This window comes from Carcharodon carcharias, chromosome 12, assembly GCF_017639515.1.
Source record: "Carcharodon carcharias isolate sCarCar2 chromosome 12, sCarCar2.pri, whole genome shotgun sequence".
In the NCBI taxonomy this organism is placed as follows: Eukaryota; Metazoa; Chordata; class Chondrichthyes; order Lamniformes; family Lamnidae; genus Carcharodon; species Carcharodon carcharias.
In genome coordinates, this window is record NC_054478.1 from 30,171,136 (window position 1) to 30,193,282 (window position 22,147).

The window sequence follows — 22,147 nt, forward strand, 5'->3', positions numbered from 1 at the left end:
AGTGCCAGAGATTGACTATTTCCATTGTTTTCCATGAATAAGGCTGTTCTGAAATGTATTTTGGGTAAAAGCTTGCCTGAAAGACAATACCTTCTTTACAGTCCTATGTTAGATTGGCAATCCAAAGGCAAATGAAAGCTGATCTGAATACAGGATGGGCATTTGATGTGCACAGTTTTTAGGTATTGTCTTATTTGATAGCATTATAATAATTATCCAGGGAACCTTCTTTTTGACAGATTTGACAAATTAGAACTCAGGAACAAGTCATACAAGATCTACTTTCAGCAACGAGCTGGCAGGTGATTATGGTTGTTGGAGGTCAATTGCCTCAATCCCAGGACTTGGCTGCAGGAGTTCCTCAGGGTTGTGTCCTCAGCCCGGTCATCTTCAGCTGCTTTGTCAATGACTTTCCCTCCATCATAAGGTCAGAAGTGGAGATGTTTGTTGTTGATTGCACAGTGTTGAACACCATTCATGACTCCTCAAACACTGCAGCAGTCTGTGCCTGAATGCAGCAAGACCTGGACAACAATCAGGCTTGTTTTGATCAGGCACAAGAAACATCTGCAGCACAGAAGACATTGACCATCTCCAACAAGACAGATCCTAACTATCAGCCCTTGACCTTCAACAGTATTACCATCACTGAACCCCCCTCTATCGATATCCTGGGGGTTACCATTGACCAGAAAGTTAACTGGACTAAAGAAACACTGGCTACAAGAGAAGGTCAGAGGCTGGAAATTCTGTGACTCCTGGAAAATTGTTCAGCACCTACAGGGTATAAGTTAGGGCTGTGATAGAATACTCTGCACCTGCCTAGATGAATGCATCTCCAAAAGCACTGAAGAAGCTTGACACCATTCAGGACAAAACAGCCTCCTTGATTGTTTCTGTGAGTTCTAAAGGTAATGTTGTTTCAGAGAACTGCCACGGGTACTCCACAGAAATTTATTGCCTTTACCACTGAGCTGTTTTGCATCTCAATCTGTGAAAATTAAAACTTTGTATTAAAGCCACTTTGCCACATGCTTCTCTGCTCTCCATATTTATGCACCCTGCGACTACTGTTGTTAGCAGATCTGTGGACAACCCCCAGTAGAGTTTTGAATGCACCACATCCCCCATCTTAAACATTCACTCCCTCCACCACCAGAGCACGGTGGGAGTACTGTGACTGCAGCAACTCATCGAAGTTCCTTTCCCCTCCAAACTTGTGACCGCTACTGCATAAAAGAGCATGGATAGCAGACACATGGTAACATTATCTGCATTTTCCCTCCAGGTCACATATATTTAATTGGAAATAAATCACCATTCTTTCACTGTCACTAGGTTAAAATCATTGATCTCCCTGCCTAACAGCTTTGTGGGAGTACCTGTATCACATGGACGGGAACAATTCAAGAAGGTGGCTCATGACCACCATCTCAAGAACAGTTGGGGGTTGGGCAAAGGGTTAGGACATTAAGTGAATTGGCAACCTTATGGCAAATGGAGTTCAGTATGTCAAATGGAGTTCACTGTGCCAAAGTGTGTGGTCGTCCACTTTGGATGTAAGAAAAATAAATTGAAGCTGTAGGGCAGACATTTGAAAGCCCAAGTACACAAGTTATTTATAAGCTGGTAGCCTGATGCAAAAAATTATCAGAAAAGTTAATGAAAGGTTAACCTTTACCTTGATACAAAATTCACGGAAGTTTATGCTTCAGTTGCATAAGAGCCTTGTTCAGATCCCATCTGGATTTCTGCGCTCAGTTTTGAGCACCGCCTCTCAAGAAGGGATAAATTGGCCTTGAAGGGGTGCAGTCCTCACCAGTGCACTATCAAGGCTGAGAGGATTAAGTTATGAGGGCAGTTTACATAAATTTGGGTTTTAATCCATTTTAATCCATAGAAGCATTTGGAGCGATCTGGTCAAGGTTTAAAAAGGACTAGATAATGTAGGTACAAAGAGGATATATCCTTTGGTGGCAAAATCTTTAAACAAGGGCTATGTCATTTAGGAGTGAAGTAAGGAATTACTTTTGCACAAAGTGTAATTGAAAGATGGGATCCTTTATCTTAAAATATTGTGGATGCTGAGGCAACTAGACCTTTTGAGACTAAGTTTGATTTCTGTTAGGTAAGGGTATTGAGCAATATGGCTATAACTAAGTTGAGGTACAGATCAACTATAATCCAAGTGAATAGTGACCAAAGAATGGCCTACTCTTGTTCCATAATTTTTGCAACTTTTCCAAAAAAAAAGCCTCAAATTGCATCATCTGTTTTTAATTGGCAGAACATGTAAGCATTTAAAAAAAAATTTGTTGACCATAAGATGATGTAATTTTTGATAGCAATACTGATATGTGCTGGCATAACCATCAGAAAGGAAAGCTGATAAGATTTAACCTACAGAAACAATTGAAAGTGCTGTTTTTGAGGAATGGTTGTATCATTTTGAACAAGGCCATGCCATCCTGAAGCAGGAAAGTTGCCTTGATGTTTGAGAGCTTTGGCATTCACATGAGTTACCTGCATCTAAAAGGAGAATTTATTACCAGCTGCTGTTGGCACTGTAAGCTCTCCTTTGAGCAGAGGACACAACTGCACAGACTGACAGTCAGATATTACAAATGGACACCAGAGGCTGTCTCTGAAACAGCAAAACTCTGAATGCTTAAAGTGCGCTTTTGCAATTATCAGCAGACTTGAGTTTTGATTCTGATGCTCACATTGGTGATTGCAAAAATGATTATTCCTGTGCAGGAGCAGGCTGCTGCATGTTTGGGCTTCTTCCCGACCTCCAGTAGATTCAGTAAGCAATATTAATTTTAGAAACCAGCCTCCGTCTGCTAGGATGCCCAAATATTGTATATGCAATTGCTGGGAAGTAGCTGACAAATGAGCCAAGTGTCCATATGGAGCTTTTCTATATCCTAAGTATAATTGACAGTTTTGTACAGAAATCTCCATAGCCAATGAGATTAAAGGATTGAGACATAAGCATGAGGACTGAGAAGGAGGTTAAATCAGACTATATGAATTCAATATCAAATCAGCTATAGAAAGTGAGTGAAAGATTGCATCAAGAGACAGAAAGCAAAAGTAAGAAAGCTTACATTTTAAATTTGACATATAAAAAACCTTAGGAATGAGACTCTGCACTTAGAATTATTTGCTTTCTGGGCAAGGGAGGTTGATTGGCAGACATTAACAATAATAATGTTATAAAAGGAGCACTAATGCTGTTCATTACCAGATTCCCAGTTGGGCAGTTATGTGTAATTGTAGCAACACAATGAAGAAAATCACCTGATAGATAAGTACAAGGTGCCATTTTCTCACAGCTTAATGCAGAATGGCACCAATCAGCCAGCAATTTGCATTGACTCGTACTTCACAAGGTGTCCAATCCCTGTTTGTTACTGATGAATGTGTGCATTAGTAACTGTGTATCATTCAGGTGAGATTGTTCCTTCCACAAAATCTTATAGGTATCCATGGAAATTTGCATTCATTCACTGATTGCAAGCATATGTAACTGTAATGCATTTAAGTCCTGTTAAAGCATACTTGAGACTGGTTAAACTGGATTCATTATATGCAAATTGTGTGACAAATACAAAATTAATTTTGCCAGGACCAAAGAGATTGTTCAGCAGTAGTTATGACTTAGTATGCTGCCAGAAACCCAATTACACCTTATTAACAAAGCGTAGCTTTTTCAGGGGTTTTTAACAGCAGTATTACAGCATAAAAGAGGAAGCTCTTATTCTGTGATTTGTAAAGATTGTTGTCTCAGGACTTCAGCAACGCACCCTGTGAATGAGGGGCTGCGTGGCCTTTTCAGCTAAATCTAAATGTGAGACTCAATATGAGGTAAAAGTGCCTATTTTTAACAAGGAAATCTGTACTGGTTCGCATTTTCATGTATTGCAATGAATTTCAACTACATCCAGCTTCTGTTTCTCTGTTTCTGCTAGAAGAAACAAAAATGTTATGCTGAAATAATTGGGTGAAACTGAGCGAATTACTAAAAAGTAAAGAAGCTGCTTTTTGAATAAACAGTCAATTAATAATTAAATTGTACTGCTTAAGGTGTTTATCATTTCAGATGTGTAGATTAATTCATTTTCCCCTCTTGGTAATTTCTGCCTTAACGCTCCTGATGTTAGTACATGTATAGTATCTCAAAACTGGCAACCTCGGGACTGAGGCCGTGTCGGATTTCAGACCTTGCTGAACTTTGGGTTGCAGGGTTTGGGCCAAGGCAGGTTGGGTGGGGTTATTGGTCACTCAGAGCATGGGAATAGATTGGCGCGTGAGCGGCAAAGTGGATAATTAGTCAGGTGCCACACCACACCATTATTGTACTAGTTTATTTTAAAGCAGTTTTAAAAATAATGTTAACCCATCAGGGGTCAGTCATATCTCAGTAGCAGCTTTTTCACTTTGCTGAGAAGGTCACAGCCAAGCCCCACTCCAGGACTTATGCACACTGTCTTGGCTGATGCTACAGTGCCGTACTGGGTGGCTGCTGATTTGTTGTAAATGCCATTTTTCAGATGAATTTAAAGTCTTGTCTGCACTGACAGATGGCTGTAAAATATCCCATTGCATTATTCAGAAAAGAACAGGAGAATTCTCCTTTGCCCTGGCCAACATTTATCCTTCAACCAATGCAATTAAAACAGTTTTATTAGTCACTTGTGCGATATTGTAAACTGGCTACCATGTTTTCCTACATTGCAACAGTTGACGATGCTTCAAAAATAATTAACTTCCTGTGAAGCACTTTAAAGTATCCTGAGATTGTGAAAGGTGTTGAATAAATCTGTTCCTTTTTCTAAAAATTAAGGCATGAAACTCCTTAAGATGGTGTTTGAAATATTACTAATATTAACCATTTCCTTTCACATAGGTTGAAGATTGTAAAAATATCATTTAAATGCAAACAGTTCTTCATTCAGCTTAGAAGAGAATTGGTAAGTAAACCCTCTATGTAGTTTTTGCTGTCTCTAGCCTGAAATAGCTTTAAGGAGCAATAAAAGCTAAGTAGTTGATTTCGATGTGTGTCACAGATTAACTGTGAACAGGACACTAAATACAGATCTATTTCTGTATGTGGTCACACGTTGCTTCACATTTCAAACTGGTTTGCAGTTGCTTCCAATGAGTTTTTTTTGCTCACTATATACATGTGGTAGCTAACTGAATGTAATTGCAAGCATTGAGGAAGAAAGAGTAACATATGACTCTAAGTAATGTGCATGAGGCGAATCTATACAAAACATTGAACAGAAAAATACTAACTGGTGTGTCTATCTTGTACCATACAGCTGTGATACCTATACACCAGTTTAAGAGACTCTTTACGCCCTATCTTCCATGCAGTGACCTGGGAAAGGCAGAAAATTCAGATAAAAAAACTCAATTAAAAGAAACTCAGAAAAAACTCCTTTCACTTCTTTCAAAATGATCAAACCATTTTAGGATATCACATTAACCATGACTTGGGTGATCTGATACCTACCTTTTGTCTGATGTGATCGCAGCCCCAAAGATCATCTGAAACAGCATTCCCTGCACAATTCCTCAATTTGTTCCGTAGGCCTTATATTCTATTCTCTGGCAATAGAAGGAGCCCCAACATCAAATCTGTCCCTTCCCTTGTATAATTTATATACATGACCCCCTCGTTCCCTCCAATCTATCTAACTGATGTGATTTGTCAGTATGTAGTTTTTTTCACAGACTTCAATCAAATCTCCCCTGAAAGATGCAAAGTTGGTCTGGAGAGTAACGATGTTTTAAACTGGGAATCATTCTCTGAACCTTTTCCAAAGCCTCACTATCACCTGGTTTCTGAGGGTATCAAAACTAGCTACTATATCATAAATGAGGCCTAGCCAAAGTATGGAAATTAGTAATCTGAGACATTAGAAAAAATATGCAATTAAGTTGATGGCCTGGTATTTTGCTTGCCATACTGTGATATTGTACTCATTTACTTTGATGGGCAGGAGATCTCTGACTCAGCGTAGAAACAGAAAACCCTGACCAACATGTTCAAAATACAAATAGGATATGTTGTCATGAAAAATGAAGTTTAAATATCAATTATGGGCTTTGTGTGCAGTTTTGCTAAAAAATGAGGCTTTTAACCTTTCTCCCTCAATTATTTATACCAGTGTTGTGGTGCAGTTGATTTAACAGACCAGACTCAGCATTGATGGATAGTGGAGAAGTAATTTTAGAGGCATACAGGAAGAATGGGTGTAAAAATATTTGAGATGTAAAACTACAGAACCATATTCATGATGCTTTTATTCATGTATATATTTTAACAATTGTATCTATTCAAACAGTTAAGGGAGTTACGTTCCCATGAAAGCCCACGAGCAAAGGACATACTTTACAATGGGAGTCAATTAGGTAGATTCCAGCCATCTTAAAATTTTACATGCATAAAGGATGAAAGGCAATAAAAACTTTTTAAAAATAAATTTGAGAAATTTACTGGAGAAATTGTTTAATAAAACAAGAAAAGTGGAAAACTTGTCATGCAACAGTATTTTACTTGAGAGTGGGGGTGGACTGAGATCGGGGCCATGGGCGTTCTTGCTGCTGGGGCCATGGGGGTTTGGGAAGAGGCTGGCTGAAGGAAATAATTAATGGACACCTTCCTTTTTTAAAAACTTTATTTAGGCAGTTTTTCATTTTTTCTGCAATTTCTAAAGATTACTTCATTTTTTTATTTTTAAAACCACAAATAAGTGAATTTGGGCTTGCAATGGGTGAACTGGTATACAAAGACTTTAGCGCAGATAAGTGAATTTGCAAAAGAGGAAGCCGCAAATACTAACTGTATGTTAGAATGTAACAGAAACCTTACAGCACAGAGACTCCATTTAACCCCTCATGTCTGTGGGTTGAGATAAAAGCTATCTAGCCTAATCACACTTCACATTCCTTTGTAGCCCTGTAGGTTACAGCGCCTCAAGTGCATGTCCAAGTATTTTTTTTAAGTGCAATCAAAGTTTCTTCCTCTACCATTGTTTCAAACTTCCAACAACTTCTGGGTGAAAATAAATCTCCTCAGCTCCCCTTAAATCCTTCTGTGTCCCCTGGTAATAGATCTCTCTGCTAAGGGAAATAGGCCCTTCCTATCAATTCCACCTAGGCCTTAGTGATTTTATACACCTCAATTAAATCTTCCCGCAGCCTCCTATGTTCCAAAGAAAGCAACCCCAGCATATCCAATCTTTCCAAGTAGCTAAAATTCTCCATTCTGTACACGGTGATCTCTGATATAACTAGTGTTTTATACAGTTTTAGCATAAACTCTCTGCTAATACACTTTCTGCCTCGGCCCACAAAGGAAAATATGCCATATGCCGCCTTTAACTATCTTATCTACCTGTCCTGCTATGTTCAGGGATCTGTGAACATGTTCCTGTACACTTCTCAGCATTTTTATTTATTATTTATTCCCTTGCCTTGTTTGCCTTTCCCAAATCCATTGCTTCACTCTTCTCTGATGGAATTCCATTTGCCACTTTTCTACCCAACTGACCAGCTCAATGGATCTTCATGCAGCCAACAACTTTTTCACTCCCCCCCCCCACCAGCCCTAAACTTAGGCCTAAGTCATTGATATGTATCACAAAAAGCAAGGGACCCAGCGCTGAACCCTGTGAAATCCCACTGCCTTGCAGTCACAAAAGCACTCATCAACCATTACCTTTTGCTTTCTGCCTCTCAGTCAATTTTGGATCCATCTTTCCACTTTCCTTGGATCACATGAATCTTTTGCTTTTCTGACCAGCCTGACTTGTGGGACCTTGTCAAAAGGAGCCTGCTAAAATACATGTAGACTGCATCAAGTGCACTACTCTCGTTGATCCTCCTTCTTGTTGTCTCAGAAAAATTCATCAGATTAGTCAGACACAACTCTCCCTTAACAAATCCATGCTGGCTGTCATTTATTTATCCGTGCCTTTCTGGATTATGATTTATACAGCCCTTCAGAATTTTTTTCATTTATACGAGCATAATTTTCATGTGCAGAATTTAGTACTGCTTGTGTGTATGGACAGTTGTGTCTGTTGGTGTTACTTTTATTATGCTTAAAAGATATCAAGAAAAACTGAAGGCACTGCATACTGCAAAGGCTATTGGCCCTGACAACATTCTGGCAAAAGTATTGAGGACTTGTGCTTTAACTAGCCACGCCCCTAGATAAGCTGTTTCAGTACATCTGCAGCACTAGCATCTTCCCAGCAATATGGAAATTTGCCCAGGTATGCCCTGCCCACAAAAACCAGGACAAATCCAACCCAATCAATTACTGCCCAATCTGTCTACTCTTGGTCAACAGCAAAGTGATGGAAGGTGTCACGACATTGCAATCATGCAGCACAGAAACAGCAATAACCTGCTCACTGATGTTCAGCTTGGGTTGCACAAAGGCCACTCAGCTCCTGACCTCATACAGCTGTGGTTCAAACATGGACAGAAGACCTGAATTCCAGAGGTGAGGTGAGGTGTTACTGCCTTTAACATCAAGGCAGCATTTGACTGAGCCTGGCATCAAGGAGCCCTAGCAAAACTAAAATTGGTGGGAATTTGGGGAGAGGGGGCATTGCGGGGGGAGGAAGGAACCCACCGTATGGAGTCATACCTAGAGCAAAGTGGTTATGTTTGTTGGAAATCAATCATCCCAGTCCCAGGACATCACTGCAGGCGTTCCTCAGGGCATTGTTCTGTAGCCCAACCATTTTCAGCTACTTCATCAATGACCTCCCATCGTCATTATGTCAGAAGTGGAAATGTTTGCTGATGATCATATAATGTTCACCATTCATGATTCCTCAGATACTGAAGCAGTACATGGCCATATGCAACAAGACCTGGACAACATTCAGGCTTGGGTTGATAAGTGACGAGTAATGAATATCTGCAACAAAAGAGAATCTAATCATTTCCCCAACCCCCACTTTGGCATTCAATGATAGTACTAGCTCTGAATCCCCTATTATCAACATTCTGGGGTTACCGTTGACTAGAAACTGAAATGGACCAGCCATATAAATGCTGTGGCTACAAAAGATCAGAGGCTGGGAATTTTGCGGCAAGTAACTCCGCCTCATGACTCCCCAAAGCCAGTAGACCACCTATAAGGCACAAGTCAGGATGAGTGCAGTTCTAACAATACTCAAGCTAAACACCATCCAGGGTAAAGCAGCCCTTTTGATTGGTACCCATCCACCACCATAAACATTCATTCTCTCTACCACCTGTGCACTGTCATGAAGAGATACTAATGTCTATAATATTATTGGAAATTATTTTTAAAATGGAGTTGTAGTGGGCTCTGTGTGTGTTAATTGGAGTAAAGCCAGCTTGTCTTGTGCTTTGATGTATAGTAGTTTGAGATGTTAAATGGGTAAACAGTAAGGAAGTTAAAAGGTAAAGTGTACATTTGCATTTGTTGAATAAAGCATTCAAGAGTAGAAGTAAAATCTTGCACCTAGCTGGGAGATGCCAAACAATGTGTTTGTATTACTAATAAAATTAGTGGGATGAAAATTTTCTTGTTAAAAGATGTGAAGTTAAAAGCCTAATGATACCATGGAAAATTTACATTCAAAGTAGAAGCTAGGTATAAAGAAGAAAAGGAGATTGTTTGTAAGGTAGAGGCATTTGAGATCTAACCAGTCTGTAGGCCTCCAACTGTGTCTGCAAAGGAACTAAATTGCAAGGAGCCTCAATTTGAATTTGTAAGGTGCTTTGCCTAGCATCTGGTTAAAGTCTATGGGTTACTGTTGCTTTGGTGGAGATTTACCTGGGAGTGATTAATTTGGGGATTTGTTTAAAAGTTATTATGGTAGTAATTTATAGACATGTGTATGTGTTTAATTTGTTTTAAATTAATAAATGTTTAATTTAGTTTTATATATAAAAAAAACCTCTTGAAGCTCAGTAGTCTTATTCCTGAATTCTGAGCTGCATCTCAAACAAGCCAATTGGAAATATAGATGATGACAGTTGTTTCAAGTTTCCTTCTGGGATTTAAACAACTCAGCCTTTACCAACTGCTGCATCATAACAGTAGTGACAGCAGTGTGTAATGTATACAAGTTGCACTGTAGCAACCCGTCAAACTTCCTTTGATAGTGACTTCCAAACTCATGACCTCTACCACCTAGAAGGACAAGAGCAGCAGATGCATGGGAATGCCATTACCTGCAAGTTCCCCTACAAGCCACAAACCACCTTGACTTGGAGCCGTATCGTCATTCCTTTGTTGTTGCTGAATGAAAATCCTGAACTCCCTTCCTGACAGCACAGTGAGTGTAACTACACCTGATGTCCTGCACATGATTTAAGAAGGCGGCTCACTACCACTACCTTGAGAGCAATTAGGGATGGGCAATAAGTGCTGGCCTAGCTAGCGACACCCATATCCCATGAATGAATTAAAAAAAAGTAACTGTTTCTCCAGATAAAAATAAAAGAAATCTTTCTGCTGTTTGCAATTCTTAAATACTTCTGGCAGTGACCACAGTCTTGTTTGTTTCACTTATGAATTGGAGAGAATCTTCCTTTTGCGTCCTGTACTACATTGTTGAATAGTAATCTCAAAGTGAAGATTCTCCACATATGCTCCAAATCTCAGCTGGAAAATCAAAATGATTCGTATGGCATTGCCGAACTGCAGCACTGTCAAAGGCTGTATGTAACAGGAAGAAAGCAAAACCAGCAAGAAGTTGCATGAAAATTATGGTAAAATGCAGTTTGCTAAAATCCACCTCATCTGGTCAAGTCACAGTTGGATTAACAAATTAAACTGCATATGAATTATGGTTTTGGAAAAAGAAGCATGTTTCGAGCCTTACTGAGTCACTGGATGGCAATGAGCCTTAAATTCATTCAATAGTAACCAAATTCTGGGAATAGCTTGCTGAGTGAAATTTGTGCATGTTACATTGCGATGTGCAGGGTGGTGCATTAGGAAGTCTATAAATAGGAATAACCACTTTACAAGACAGATCAACCAGTTTGTTTTTGCAGTTTGTTTAGCCTGTAAATGAGGTTTTGCTCTCCATCCTCTGAGACTGAAATGTACAGCATAGCTCAGCTTTAATGTGTTGGAAATTATTTCAACGAGTAACTCAGCAAATCTTATTTTACTGCTAGAACTGGTACCTGTCCAACATCAGTCATTTGTGAAGTCAGTCATAGTAATAATTAATATTGCAGGTTTAACATAATTTGGCATCTATTGATGACTGTTACATTTTGATTGAACATTAGTTTTGCTGAGTAATCTGTTGAATGGCCTCAATTAAATTTTGCAGCTTTTTATTCTAATAATTTACACATTAGAATATTCAATATATGATATTTTGTTATAAGAATGTTTTTTATGTGGGACTATTATCAGTAATTGATTTGAATGCACTAGTGTCAATTTAATGACTGGTGCATGTTAATGTTTTGATAGTGAGGCCTTTTGTTTGCTTGGCCTCTGTCCTGTGAATTATGTACCGATCTGAATGGCAGGAATTGTAATGGATCTGTTGTAATTTGTTCTATACAAATGTATGCAAACAAGATATATGCTGGTGACGTAACTTAGATTTTTTTTTGAATGTTGAAAAATTCTAAGGAACAAAATCATTTTTTAAGTAGCTTATTTTTAAGGAAGCATTATTGATCCGAGCTGGCAAATTTAAAATTTTAAACTCTGGATTTTGTATAATATGCTATTTCATACCTATGGTGTTTTAGTAAATGCTGCACATTCTAGATAAAATACATAATTTAGTTACTTAAACCATTTAATTTTCAACATTTTCATATCTCTGCTATTTTGAGTGACTGTAGTCTATTAAAAGACTGAGCATATGTAATGTCATTTTTATGGGGCAGGGTTTTTAGAAGCTGTCAAGTACTGTGAGAACAGCAGAAAGCCAGTAGGCATTCTTTGGTCATAAAGGAAATGAATCAACAGAAATCTATTTTATAGAGTAAGCATACTGCCATGGGGAAGGGGAGGCATCATGGATCAATCCCCTATCCTGTAATTGCACATGTGTGTTCTCTTTGAAGTAAATAAAAAGAAGGCTACACAGATGATTTCCTAAACTAATATTAGTTCCATTTCAGAAATAAAATGATGACTTTATGGATGTTGGAACCTGAAAAAAATCAAGTTGTTGGAAATTCACAGCAGGTCCATCAGTATCTGAAAAAAAGAGACAGATTAACCTATTGGCTGCACTTTGATTCTTTTAATTAATTACAGCTATCTGGGTGGAAGCCAATGAATTTGACTTTAAGGGAAAGAAATTTTCCTCAAAGGGAACTATAGCATCAGCATTCAATGCATATGTCTTGTACTAGCCATTGTCCTGCTGCCATGTCCCTCTATTCCATTTGCCCTTGAGAGAGTCAAGAAAATAGCCATGATGCATTTAAAGGGATGTTTGCTGTATACATGAGAGAAAGGGGAATAGTGGGACAAGGGAGTAGGATGGGAAGTGGGTAATTAGAGTGGGAGGATGCTTGTGTGAACCCTAAATGACCTGTTCCTGTGCTGCTGATGCTAATTCTGATGCTGCTTTTACACTGAATTGATGGTATATTGATGTTGCTGATCAGTGGGACTCATGCAATGCTAAAGTAAATTTGCCACAGTCACTAAGACAGATCTTACCAGTGGCCTGTCTGAGCCAATCCGACAAGTTTAATTCAAGCTATGTGGCTACTGCACAAAAGCAGTGCATGGGAGCTGGTGATGCAAACATATACTAAATCAATAACCTAGCTAATAATGTTGGGGTTAAGCCTTGCCTAGCATTATAGCCAGAAGATTGAGCAATTTTAATGTACAGGTCATTAGTATTCCACAAATTGATGCTCGACTGTAGCAAATTTATGAATCTTTTTGCTAAAATTTTCTATACACCTATGCTTAAGACCCCAGAATACAATTTTTTAATTTAAAATTGGTGTAATTGCCCACTTACTCCTTGACATTGTTGACTAATCATATTGGCCAAGTGGAACCTTCTTTAAAAAAAATGAGACTAGTCTGTCTTTTTTTGACATTGCTAACCAAATTGAACAGAGATTCTAAAGAAATATTTGTACTTAGTCCATTAACCTTCTCAACTTTTTCTCTATCAGCATGACTCAAGAGAAACATTACTAGGGTTTAATATGGGGAACTACCGAGCTTGTAAGAATTTGTGGAAGGCTTGTGTGGAGCATCATACATTCTTCCGGCTAGAAAGACCAGTACCTCCACAGAAGAACTTTTTTGCACATTACTTTACATTGGGTTCAAAGTTCCGATACTGGTAGGTGCTAAAGATTTATCACTTATTAGTTACCAGCAAAGCCATTAAAGGTATACAGTAAAGTGCCATGATTTCAGCTTTTTATAGGGTCATAGAAACTTTCAGCAAGGAAGGAGGCCATTCAGTCTGTTGTGCCTGTGCTCGCTCTTTGAAAGGGCAGTCATGCTTAGCCCTCCATCCTGCTTTTTTTTTCCCCTAGAAGTTCCTCCTCTTCAAGTACATCCTGATTCCCTTTTAAAATTATTTATTGAATTAGCTTCCACCACTTTCAGGTGGAACAGGTCTTCTAGATTTTTTTCTAATGATTTTGAATCTATGACCTCGAGTCATTGAGTTGCTAGAGGGAATTATTTTTCTCTGTTTACTTTCTCAAAATATTTCGTCATCTCAAACCTCCTATTAGGTCATTTTTGTTCCAAGAAGAAGTGTGCAACTTTCCCAGCCTCTCCTCATAACTGAAATTCCTCAGCACTGGTAACAGCCTTAGGTCTTTACATATTTCCTGAATTTTGGTGCCAGAATTGTCAACAATACTCCAGCTGAGGTCTAATTACTGATTTATTAAGTCCAACATGACCTCTCTGCTTTTATATTTAACTCCTCTGTTTATGAGCCAAAATAACTCAAAATTTTTTAACCACCATAGCAAGTTATCCTGTCGCCTTTAAGGGTTTCTGCATATGGACACCAGTGCCTCAGCTCATCTACACTTTTCAAAATCTTGCCACTTTTATTGTAGTGTCTTTCCATATTAGTCCTCCCAGAGTGGATCACTTCACACTTATCTTCATTGAACTCAATCTATCAGGCTTCTATCCATTTCACCATCCTGTCTAAGTCATTATGAATTCTTTAACTATCCTCATCGTGATCGATTACTTTGCCAAGTTTTGTATCAGCTACAAACTTTATAATGCTGCTCCCTGCACTTGAGTCTGGGTCATTTATAAAAATTAAAAAGAGTATTGGAGCCAAAACTGACCCTTAGCAAACATCACTGCAAACTACCTCTCAGACTGGAAAAGAATCTATCTGCCACCACCTTTTTGCCTGCTGTCACTGAGCTTATTTTGTATCCATTCTGTATTTCCCCTTAATACCATGGGCATCCTTCTACTTAAAATATCACAAAAGAAACCTATTATCAAATGTGTTCTGAAAGTCCACATATGTAACACCTGCTGCACTACTTTGACCAACCTTCTCTGTTAACTTATGAAAGAATTAAATCAAGGCTGATATGATTTGCTTTTTACAAATTCATGCTGCCTCTCCTTAATTAACCCATGACTTTCCAGGTGAAAGTTTATTTTGTCCATGATAATGTTTTCCGCTACTTCCCCACCACAGATGTTAGGCTGATTGATTTGTAGTTTCCTGGTTTATCATTGTCTACTTTCTTGAATAGTGGTATAATATTATCAGCCCTCCGACACTACTCCTGTGCCCTGTGAGGTTTGAAAGAGTGTGTTTGATGCCCCTGTTATTTCTACCTTTGCTTCTTATAGCAATCCAGGATGCATTCCATCTGGACTACTTCAGCAATAAGCTTTCGATTGGAATAACAATTTTTGATTAGGTTATGGCATCACTTGTTGATATTTGCTGAAGCAAATGAGTGTTTATACTGGTCAGTTGTTTTAATTTATACGATGGCTCAGCTTTTCTTGGAGTGCGTTGGGTGTCTTTCAGTCCCCTTCTGTGCTATATCAAAATATGGCAATTCCCTTACCTATCCAGAAACCTACCCAGTCACTAGCAGAAACTTTAAAACAACGTTCTCTTCTGGACTTGAATGTTTTTTGACTTTATTCTTTGTTGCAATTAATTTGAGTCCTTTAACTTCAGTAAGTCTTGAGTTCAGAATTCCCTACTGTATGGCTGGCTGTGAGAATGCAATCTTGTATTTCGTCAGTAATGTAATTATCAAATCCAATGCAACAAACTACCGTGGTCATTTTTTGTAACTGGCCAGATCAAAAACTTCTATATTATATGTCAAGCAATTGAAAACCATAAGACATAGGGGCAGAAGTAGGCCATTCAGCCCTTCAAGTCTGCTCCACCATTCAATGAGATCATGGCTGATCTGATAATCCTCAACTCCACTTTCCTGCATTTTCCCCATAACCTTTGATTCCCTTACTAATTAAAATTCTGTCTATCTCAGCCTTGAATATACTTAACAACCCAGCCTCTACAACCCTCTGCGGTAAAGAATTCCACAGATTGACTACCCTCTGAGAGAAGAAATTCCTCCTCATCTCTGTTTTAAATGGGCGCCCACTTACTCTGAGATTATGCCCTCTGGTCCTAGGCTCTCCTGCAAGGCGAAACAACCTCTCAGCATCCACCCTGTCAAGCCCCCTAAGGATCTTAAATATTTTTATAAGGTCACCTCTCATTCTTCTAAACTCCACTGAGTACAGACCCAACCTACTCAACCTCTCCTCCTAAGAAAATCCCTCCATCCCAGGGATCAACCTAGTGAACCTTCTCTGGACTGCCTCCAGTGCCAGTATATCTTTCCTTAGATAAGGGGACCAAAACTGTTCACAGTATTATAGGTGTGGTCTAACTAGTGCTTTGAATAGTCTTAACAAGACTTCCCTATTTTTATACTCCATTCCCTTTGAAATAAAGGCCAACATTCCATTTGCCTTCCCTATTACCTGCTGAACTTGTGTGCTAGCTCTTTGGAATTCATGCATGAGGACCCCCAAATCTCTCCATTTAAATAATATTCAACTCTTGTATTCTCCCTCCCAAAATGCATAACCTCACACTTTCCCATATTATATTCCATCTGCCGTGTTTTTGCTCACTCGCTTAATCTGTCTATATACCAGCGACTTTGTTGCACTTTATGGGAAAGTTTAAGATATTTTTCATGTTTAATATAAAACCCAAGTTGCCAAAATCAGAAAAATAAAATGTTTAGAACTCAAGCAATGAAAGATTGTGGAGAGCTTATTGCTGACTCAAATGATACAGAAGTTGTTAATGCTTTGAAAATGTCTAGGCAAGTTCATTTTCAAAATCGAGATCTGTTAGTTCTGCGTACTGCTCCATATGGCAGGGAACAAACCTTTATCTAGCATTGGTTCCAAACTGATGCTGAGCTTGCAAATATTTCAGTTTACAACACAGTCTTCTATAAATCTTTTGCCACATAATTGCATGATACAATGCAACTCAAATGCTGGATCAAAATACACACAACTTTATGGAACAGGCAGTTGGCTGAGAGAGGTCAAGGTATCACCATTTAGTAGTGAGTGCACTCCTAACTTTTGCATACTCTCACCATAAATATAAGCTGTTTAGAAGTTGGCATTGTAAAATTGCTAAGTGCATCCTGCATATTCTTGTCATACATTAGAATAAAATTGGAAAATTAAGACTACTGCAATTTAAAGTGAGTTCAGTATATTTGAAATTTTGAATTTGCTTTTTATTTGCAGTGGGAGGACAGAAGTCCAGTCTGTGCAATATGGAAAAGAGAAAGCAAACAAAGACAGGGTATTTGCGAGGTAAGATGTAATGTTTATATCATAATAGAAAGAGGTTTTTTTACGAATAACAATGTTTATAAATACTGACATTATTAAAAGAGATCAACATAACGTATGTAACTATTGCTGCATAGTTGGACATAACATATGTAACTATTGCTGCATAGTTGGAATAATACTGTACTGATGTCTGCTTGTGAAATCTTTTGATGGATTTGCTTATTCCATATGGTAAAATAACAATGTAATCAGTTGGCATATTGCTTTCATTGTATATTTTTTGTTAGTGGAGATGAAATGGTTCATGGAGCCTTTGTAAGAATCTTTCTCAATGGAGCTAAAAATTCCTGGTTATAAAAGTTTCTGAAATGATGGAGTGGGATTAAAAGCTGCGCAAGAACACAAGAATGATACGGAACATGATACAAAAGCTGAATTGATCCTGTTAGAGTTGAATTATAAGAATGGTGATGACCCTCTACTGGGTGTGTGTTCAGTACCTCAGAAATGCAAAGGAAACATAGAGGATTGAGGAAAGGGCCAGTGCTTTTCAGCTTCCCCCAATGATTGGGAGCCTCATCAGCAAAGCAGCAGATAGCTGATGTAGCGATAGGTCACTGACCTAGAGATCCCTCATGCATCTCCAGATGATCCCTGGAAGGACAAAAGCAAAATATTGCAGGTGCTAGAAATGTGAAATAAAAATAGAAAATGCTATAAATACTCAGCAAGTCAGGCAGCACCTGTTGAGAGAGAAAGTGTTAAAATTTCAGGTCAGTTACCCCTGGAAGAAATCCGAAGCATAAAAGTTGAGTGCCCTGGTCACCTTCGCCGCCGCAGGCAGTGGGTAGCCACCACATCACACTGGGCTCAACTCCTTCTCCAGCATTCTGCATAGGTCTGCTACCACGTGCCTGGACAGCCAAACTTCTGAGACACTGGTGCTCTGTCCCCATGAAGCTAAACCTTTGTCAGTAATCCCATTTCTTCTGGGTAGCACCTTCTGTGAACACCAGCATGCATTATTATCCTATGTGCCTCCATCGCACCCTCGTGGCGCTGGTGCTATCCTCTGCAGCCCCTTTCCATGTGGCTGAATCTGTCTCTTTATCTTTCCCACTTTCCTCCTCGGCGAAGGAGTCAAATTCAGAGTGCGGAGCACCCACTGTGATTTGAAGCCTTCACAGCTCAGTGCCTCCCAACCCCCTAGAGCTGTCTTCACTTGCTGAAGTGGATCTCTGAGACACAATTCCATTAACTGCTGACTGACATGGGTTCACACTCTGTAATCTCTCCAAATGTACAAACTTTGACTTATCTGAACCTCAGCCTGCCTGTTGCAGCCAAACTCAATGGCTGCCACTTCCAGCCAGCACTCACCTGTCGCTGAGCTCTTGCTTCATACGAGCAAGTGAGCTCCATGGAACCCTCTTATGCCCCATTGAAAATTTAAAAGGTACTTCAAAATCACACTCAATTGGCTGTTTAACAACCTCAGTTGCTTTCCAACTGCTCGCCTGAGCATTCTTGGTCCTGCTGCCCAATTTTTCAGGAAATTTGTATAGCCCCCCCCAGCATTTTATCAATCTCCTTTTCCAAGCCTATCATCACAGTGTGGTAAAATTCCTTGCGTTAGTGATGTCACATAAGCAGTGGGAAACTTTTGAACTGATGAAGGTATGAATTAGATGTTTTATCACACGATGGGGTGTAGCAAAAGCTGGAGTTCTTTCAATGAGCCTAAGAATTAAAGTAAGACTTAAAAGTGTGCAGTGCTTCTCTCACTAAAACTTGGAATCCTGGCATGCATTTATCAGTCACGGCATATCTTGGTGAGGCTTCTAGGATTTGTCCGGCAGTTGTGAGTGGTTCTTTGGCTTCATTGGATGACTGTGCGTGTCATGGCGATCGACAGTGAGAGACATCAGAGCCTCCTCTGCAATCCATCTGGATGCTGCTTGCCTTTTGGTATGATGTCTTCTTTGAGAGTTGCTCAGCATTCGTTGAACTTGCTTTCTTTCGCTGGCCTTAAGCAGTTATTCTGATTAGGTCGAACTGCCCACAGTGATGGTTTCCTTCTCCATACATGGTTGCTGCTGTTAGCATTTGCACTGGTATTACCCACCATTTTAGCAGATAGCCATTTAGCAGTAATCAAAGTAGTAATGCCACACAGTACGCAAAAGGAAAACACCTGCACTCTGCTTTTCATCTTCCCATTTTAACAAAAAAGGTTAAAGCAGTCATGAGTACGGAGGTGCAAATATGAGTCTTGAGATCACATTCGTGATGGTGCCCAATGCTCCTCTTATGCTTAGCCATTAGTTATGATGCATTTTTGGTTATTAACACATGGGACAGCACTAGAGCTGATGGATTTTTACAAAGTATTTGATGAGTGACACAAGCACCTTGTTAAAATTGAAGCAAATACTATTAAAGGAAATATTGATTAGAATCTGGCTAAAGGCTTAAAACAGCAGTGGTACATGGATGGTTTTTGGGCTGGTCAGATGTAAACAGTACTGTTTCCTTAGCTCCAACTCAACCTACACTAGCAGCCCTTCCCAAGATTCAGTGTGACTAGTTTCTCCCTCCTCCGTCTTTCTCTTGTCCTCCCTCTCTCTCTCCATCTCTCTCTGGGACTTTCTCTCTGTCTGCCTCTGGCTCTCTCCGTCTCTCTCCGTCTGTGGCACTCTCTCGCCCTCCGTCTGCGGCGCTCTCTCTCTCTCGCTCTCCGTCTGCGGCGCTCTCTCTCTCACCCTCCGTCTGCAGCGCTCTCTCTCTCACCCTCCGTCTGCAACGCTCTCTCTCTCACCCTCCGTCTGCGGCGCTCTCTCTCTCACCCTCCGTCTGCGGCGCTCTCTCTCTCACCCTCCGTCTGCGGCGCTCTCTCTCTCACCCTCCGTCTGCGGCGCTCTCTCTCTCACCCTCCCTCTGCGGCGCCCTCTCTCAAGCCCTTCCTCTGCGGTGCCCTCTCTCAAGCCCTCCCTCTGCGGCGCCCTCTCTGGCACCCTCTGTCTGTGGCACCCTCCCTCAGCGCCCTCGCGGTCTCTCTCGCCTTCTGTAAACGACATAGATGACTGTGTGGGGGGCAGGATTAGTAAGTTTACGGATGACACAAAGATTGGCCGGGTGGTTAACTGTGAGGTTGAGCATCTTGGTCTACAGGAAGATATAGATGGGATGGTCAAATGGGCAGATAAGTGGCAGATGGAATTTAACCCTGAAAATTGTGAGGTGATACACTTTGGAAGGAGTAATTTGACAAGGAAGTATTCAATGAATGGCATGACACTCGGAAGTTCTGAGGAACAAAGGGACCTTGGCGTGTGTCCATAGATCTCTGAAGGCGTTGGGGCATGTTAGTGGGGTGGTGAAAAAGGCATATGGGACACTTGCCTTTATCAATCAAGGCATAGATTACAAAAGTAGGGAGGTCATATTAGAGTTGTATAGAACCTTAGTGAGGCCACAGCTGGAGTATTGTGTGCAGTTCTGGTCGCCACATTATAGGAAGGATGTGATTGCACTGGAGGGGGTGCAGAGGAGATTCACCAGGATGTTGCCTGGGGTGAAACATTTAAGTTATGAAGAGAGGTTGGATAGACTTGGGTTGTTTTCAGTGGAGCAGAGAAGACTGAGGGGGCGACCTGAAAAAGGTGTACAAGATTATGAGGGGCATGGACAGGGTGGATAGGGAGCAGCTGTTCCCCTTAGTTGAAGGGTCAGTCACAAGGGGGTACAAATTCAAGGTGAGGGGCAGGAGGTTTAGGGGGAATGTGAGGAAAAACTTTTTTACCCAGAGGGTGGTGATGGTCCGGAATGCAGTGCCTGGGAGGGTGGTAGAGGCGGGTTGCCTCACATCCTTTTAAAAAGTACCTGGGTGAGGACTTGGCACGTCATAACATTCAAGGCTATAGGCCAAGTGCTGATAAATGGGATTAGGTAGCTAGGTCAGGTGTTTCTCACGTGTCGGTACAGACTCGATGGGCCAAAGGGCCTCTTCTGCACTGTGATTCTGTGATGAAGCAGCTGAAGATTGTTGGGCCTAGGACACTACCCTGAGGAATTCCTGTAGCGATGTCCTGGAACTGAAATGATTGATATCCATCTTAATTTGTGCAAGGTATGACTCCAGCCAGTGGAGAGTTTTCCCCCTAATTCCCATTGACCTCACTTTTGTTTAGGCTCCTTGATGCAATACTCAGTCAAATATAGCCTTGATGTCAAGGGCAGTTGCTCTCACCTCATCTCTGGAGCTCAGCTCTTTTGTCCATGTTTGAACCAAGGTGGTAATGAGGTCTCAAGCTGAGTGACCCTAGTGAAACCCAAACTGAGCGTTGGTGAGCAGGTTATTGCTAAGCAAGTGCCACTTGATAGCACTGTTAATGACCTCTTCCATTATTTTCCTGATGACCAAGAGTGGACTGATGGGGTGGTAATTGGCTGGGTTGGATTTCTCCTTTTTGTGTACAGGATATACCTGGTGAATTTTCCACGTTGCCAGATAGATGCCAGTGTTGTAGCTGTACTGGAACAGCTTGGCTAGTGTCCTGGCAAGGTCTAGAGCTCAAGCCTTCACTACTATTGCTGGAATATTGTCAAGGCCCATAGCCTTTGCAGTATCCAGTGCCTTCAGCTGCTTTGTGATATCACGCAGAGTGAATCGAATTGGCTGAAGACTAGTATCAGTAATGCTGGGGACCTCCAGAGGAGGCTGAGATGGATCATCCATTTGGCACTTCTGGTTGAAGATTGTTGCAAATGCTTCAGCCTTATCTTTTGCATTGATGTGCTGGGCTCCCCCATCATTGAAGATGGGGATCTTTATGGAGCACCCTCCTCCAGTAACTTTTTTAATTGTCCACCACCATTTCAGACAAGATGTGGCAGGACTGCAGAGCTTAGATCTGATCTATTGATTGTGGAATTGCTTAGCTCTGTCTATTGCATGCTGTTTAGGCTGTTTTGCATGCAAGTAGTCCTGTATTGTAACTTTACCAGGTTGACACCTCATTTGTGGATACATCTGGTGCTGCTCTTGGCATGCCCTCCTGCACTCATCATTGAACCAGGATTGATCCCTTGGCTTGGTGGCAGTGGTAGACTGCGGGATATGCCGAGTCTTGAGGTTACAGATTGTGGATGAGGACAATTATGCAGTTGCTGATGGCTCTCAATGCCTCATGCCTTGAGTTGCTGGATCCATTAGATATTTAGTATGATTGTAGTGCCACACAACTCGATGGAGGGTGTCCTGAATGTGGA

General features: G+C 40.5%; 1 protein-coding gene across 6 annotated transcripts in view; it reads left to right on the plus strand.

Moving 5' to 3' along the window:
• ptpn4a (protein tyrosine phosphatase non-receptor type 4a) overlaps positions 1-22,147 on the plus strand; it is a 404,635-nt gene that overhangs the window by 203,218 nt on the left and 179,270 nt on the right. For all 6 annotated transcript variants that reach the window (XR_005944523.1, XM_041200092.1, XM_041200091.1 and 3 more), the window contains 3 exons: positions 4,913-4,976; positions 13,189-13,361; positions 16,826-16,894. Coding sequence is in view for 5 of the 6 variants with exons in the window: in XM_041200092.1 (XP_041056026.1) it covers positions 4,913-4,976; positions 13,189-13,361; positions 16,826-16,894 (306 nt within the window). In the remaining variant the exon portion in view is untranslated. The remainder of the gene's footprint in view (positions 1-4,912; positions 4,977-13,188; positions 13,362-16,825; positions 16,895-22,147) is intronic.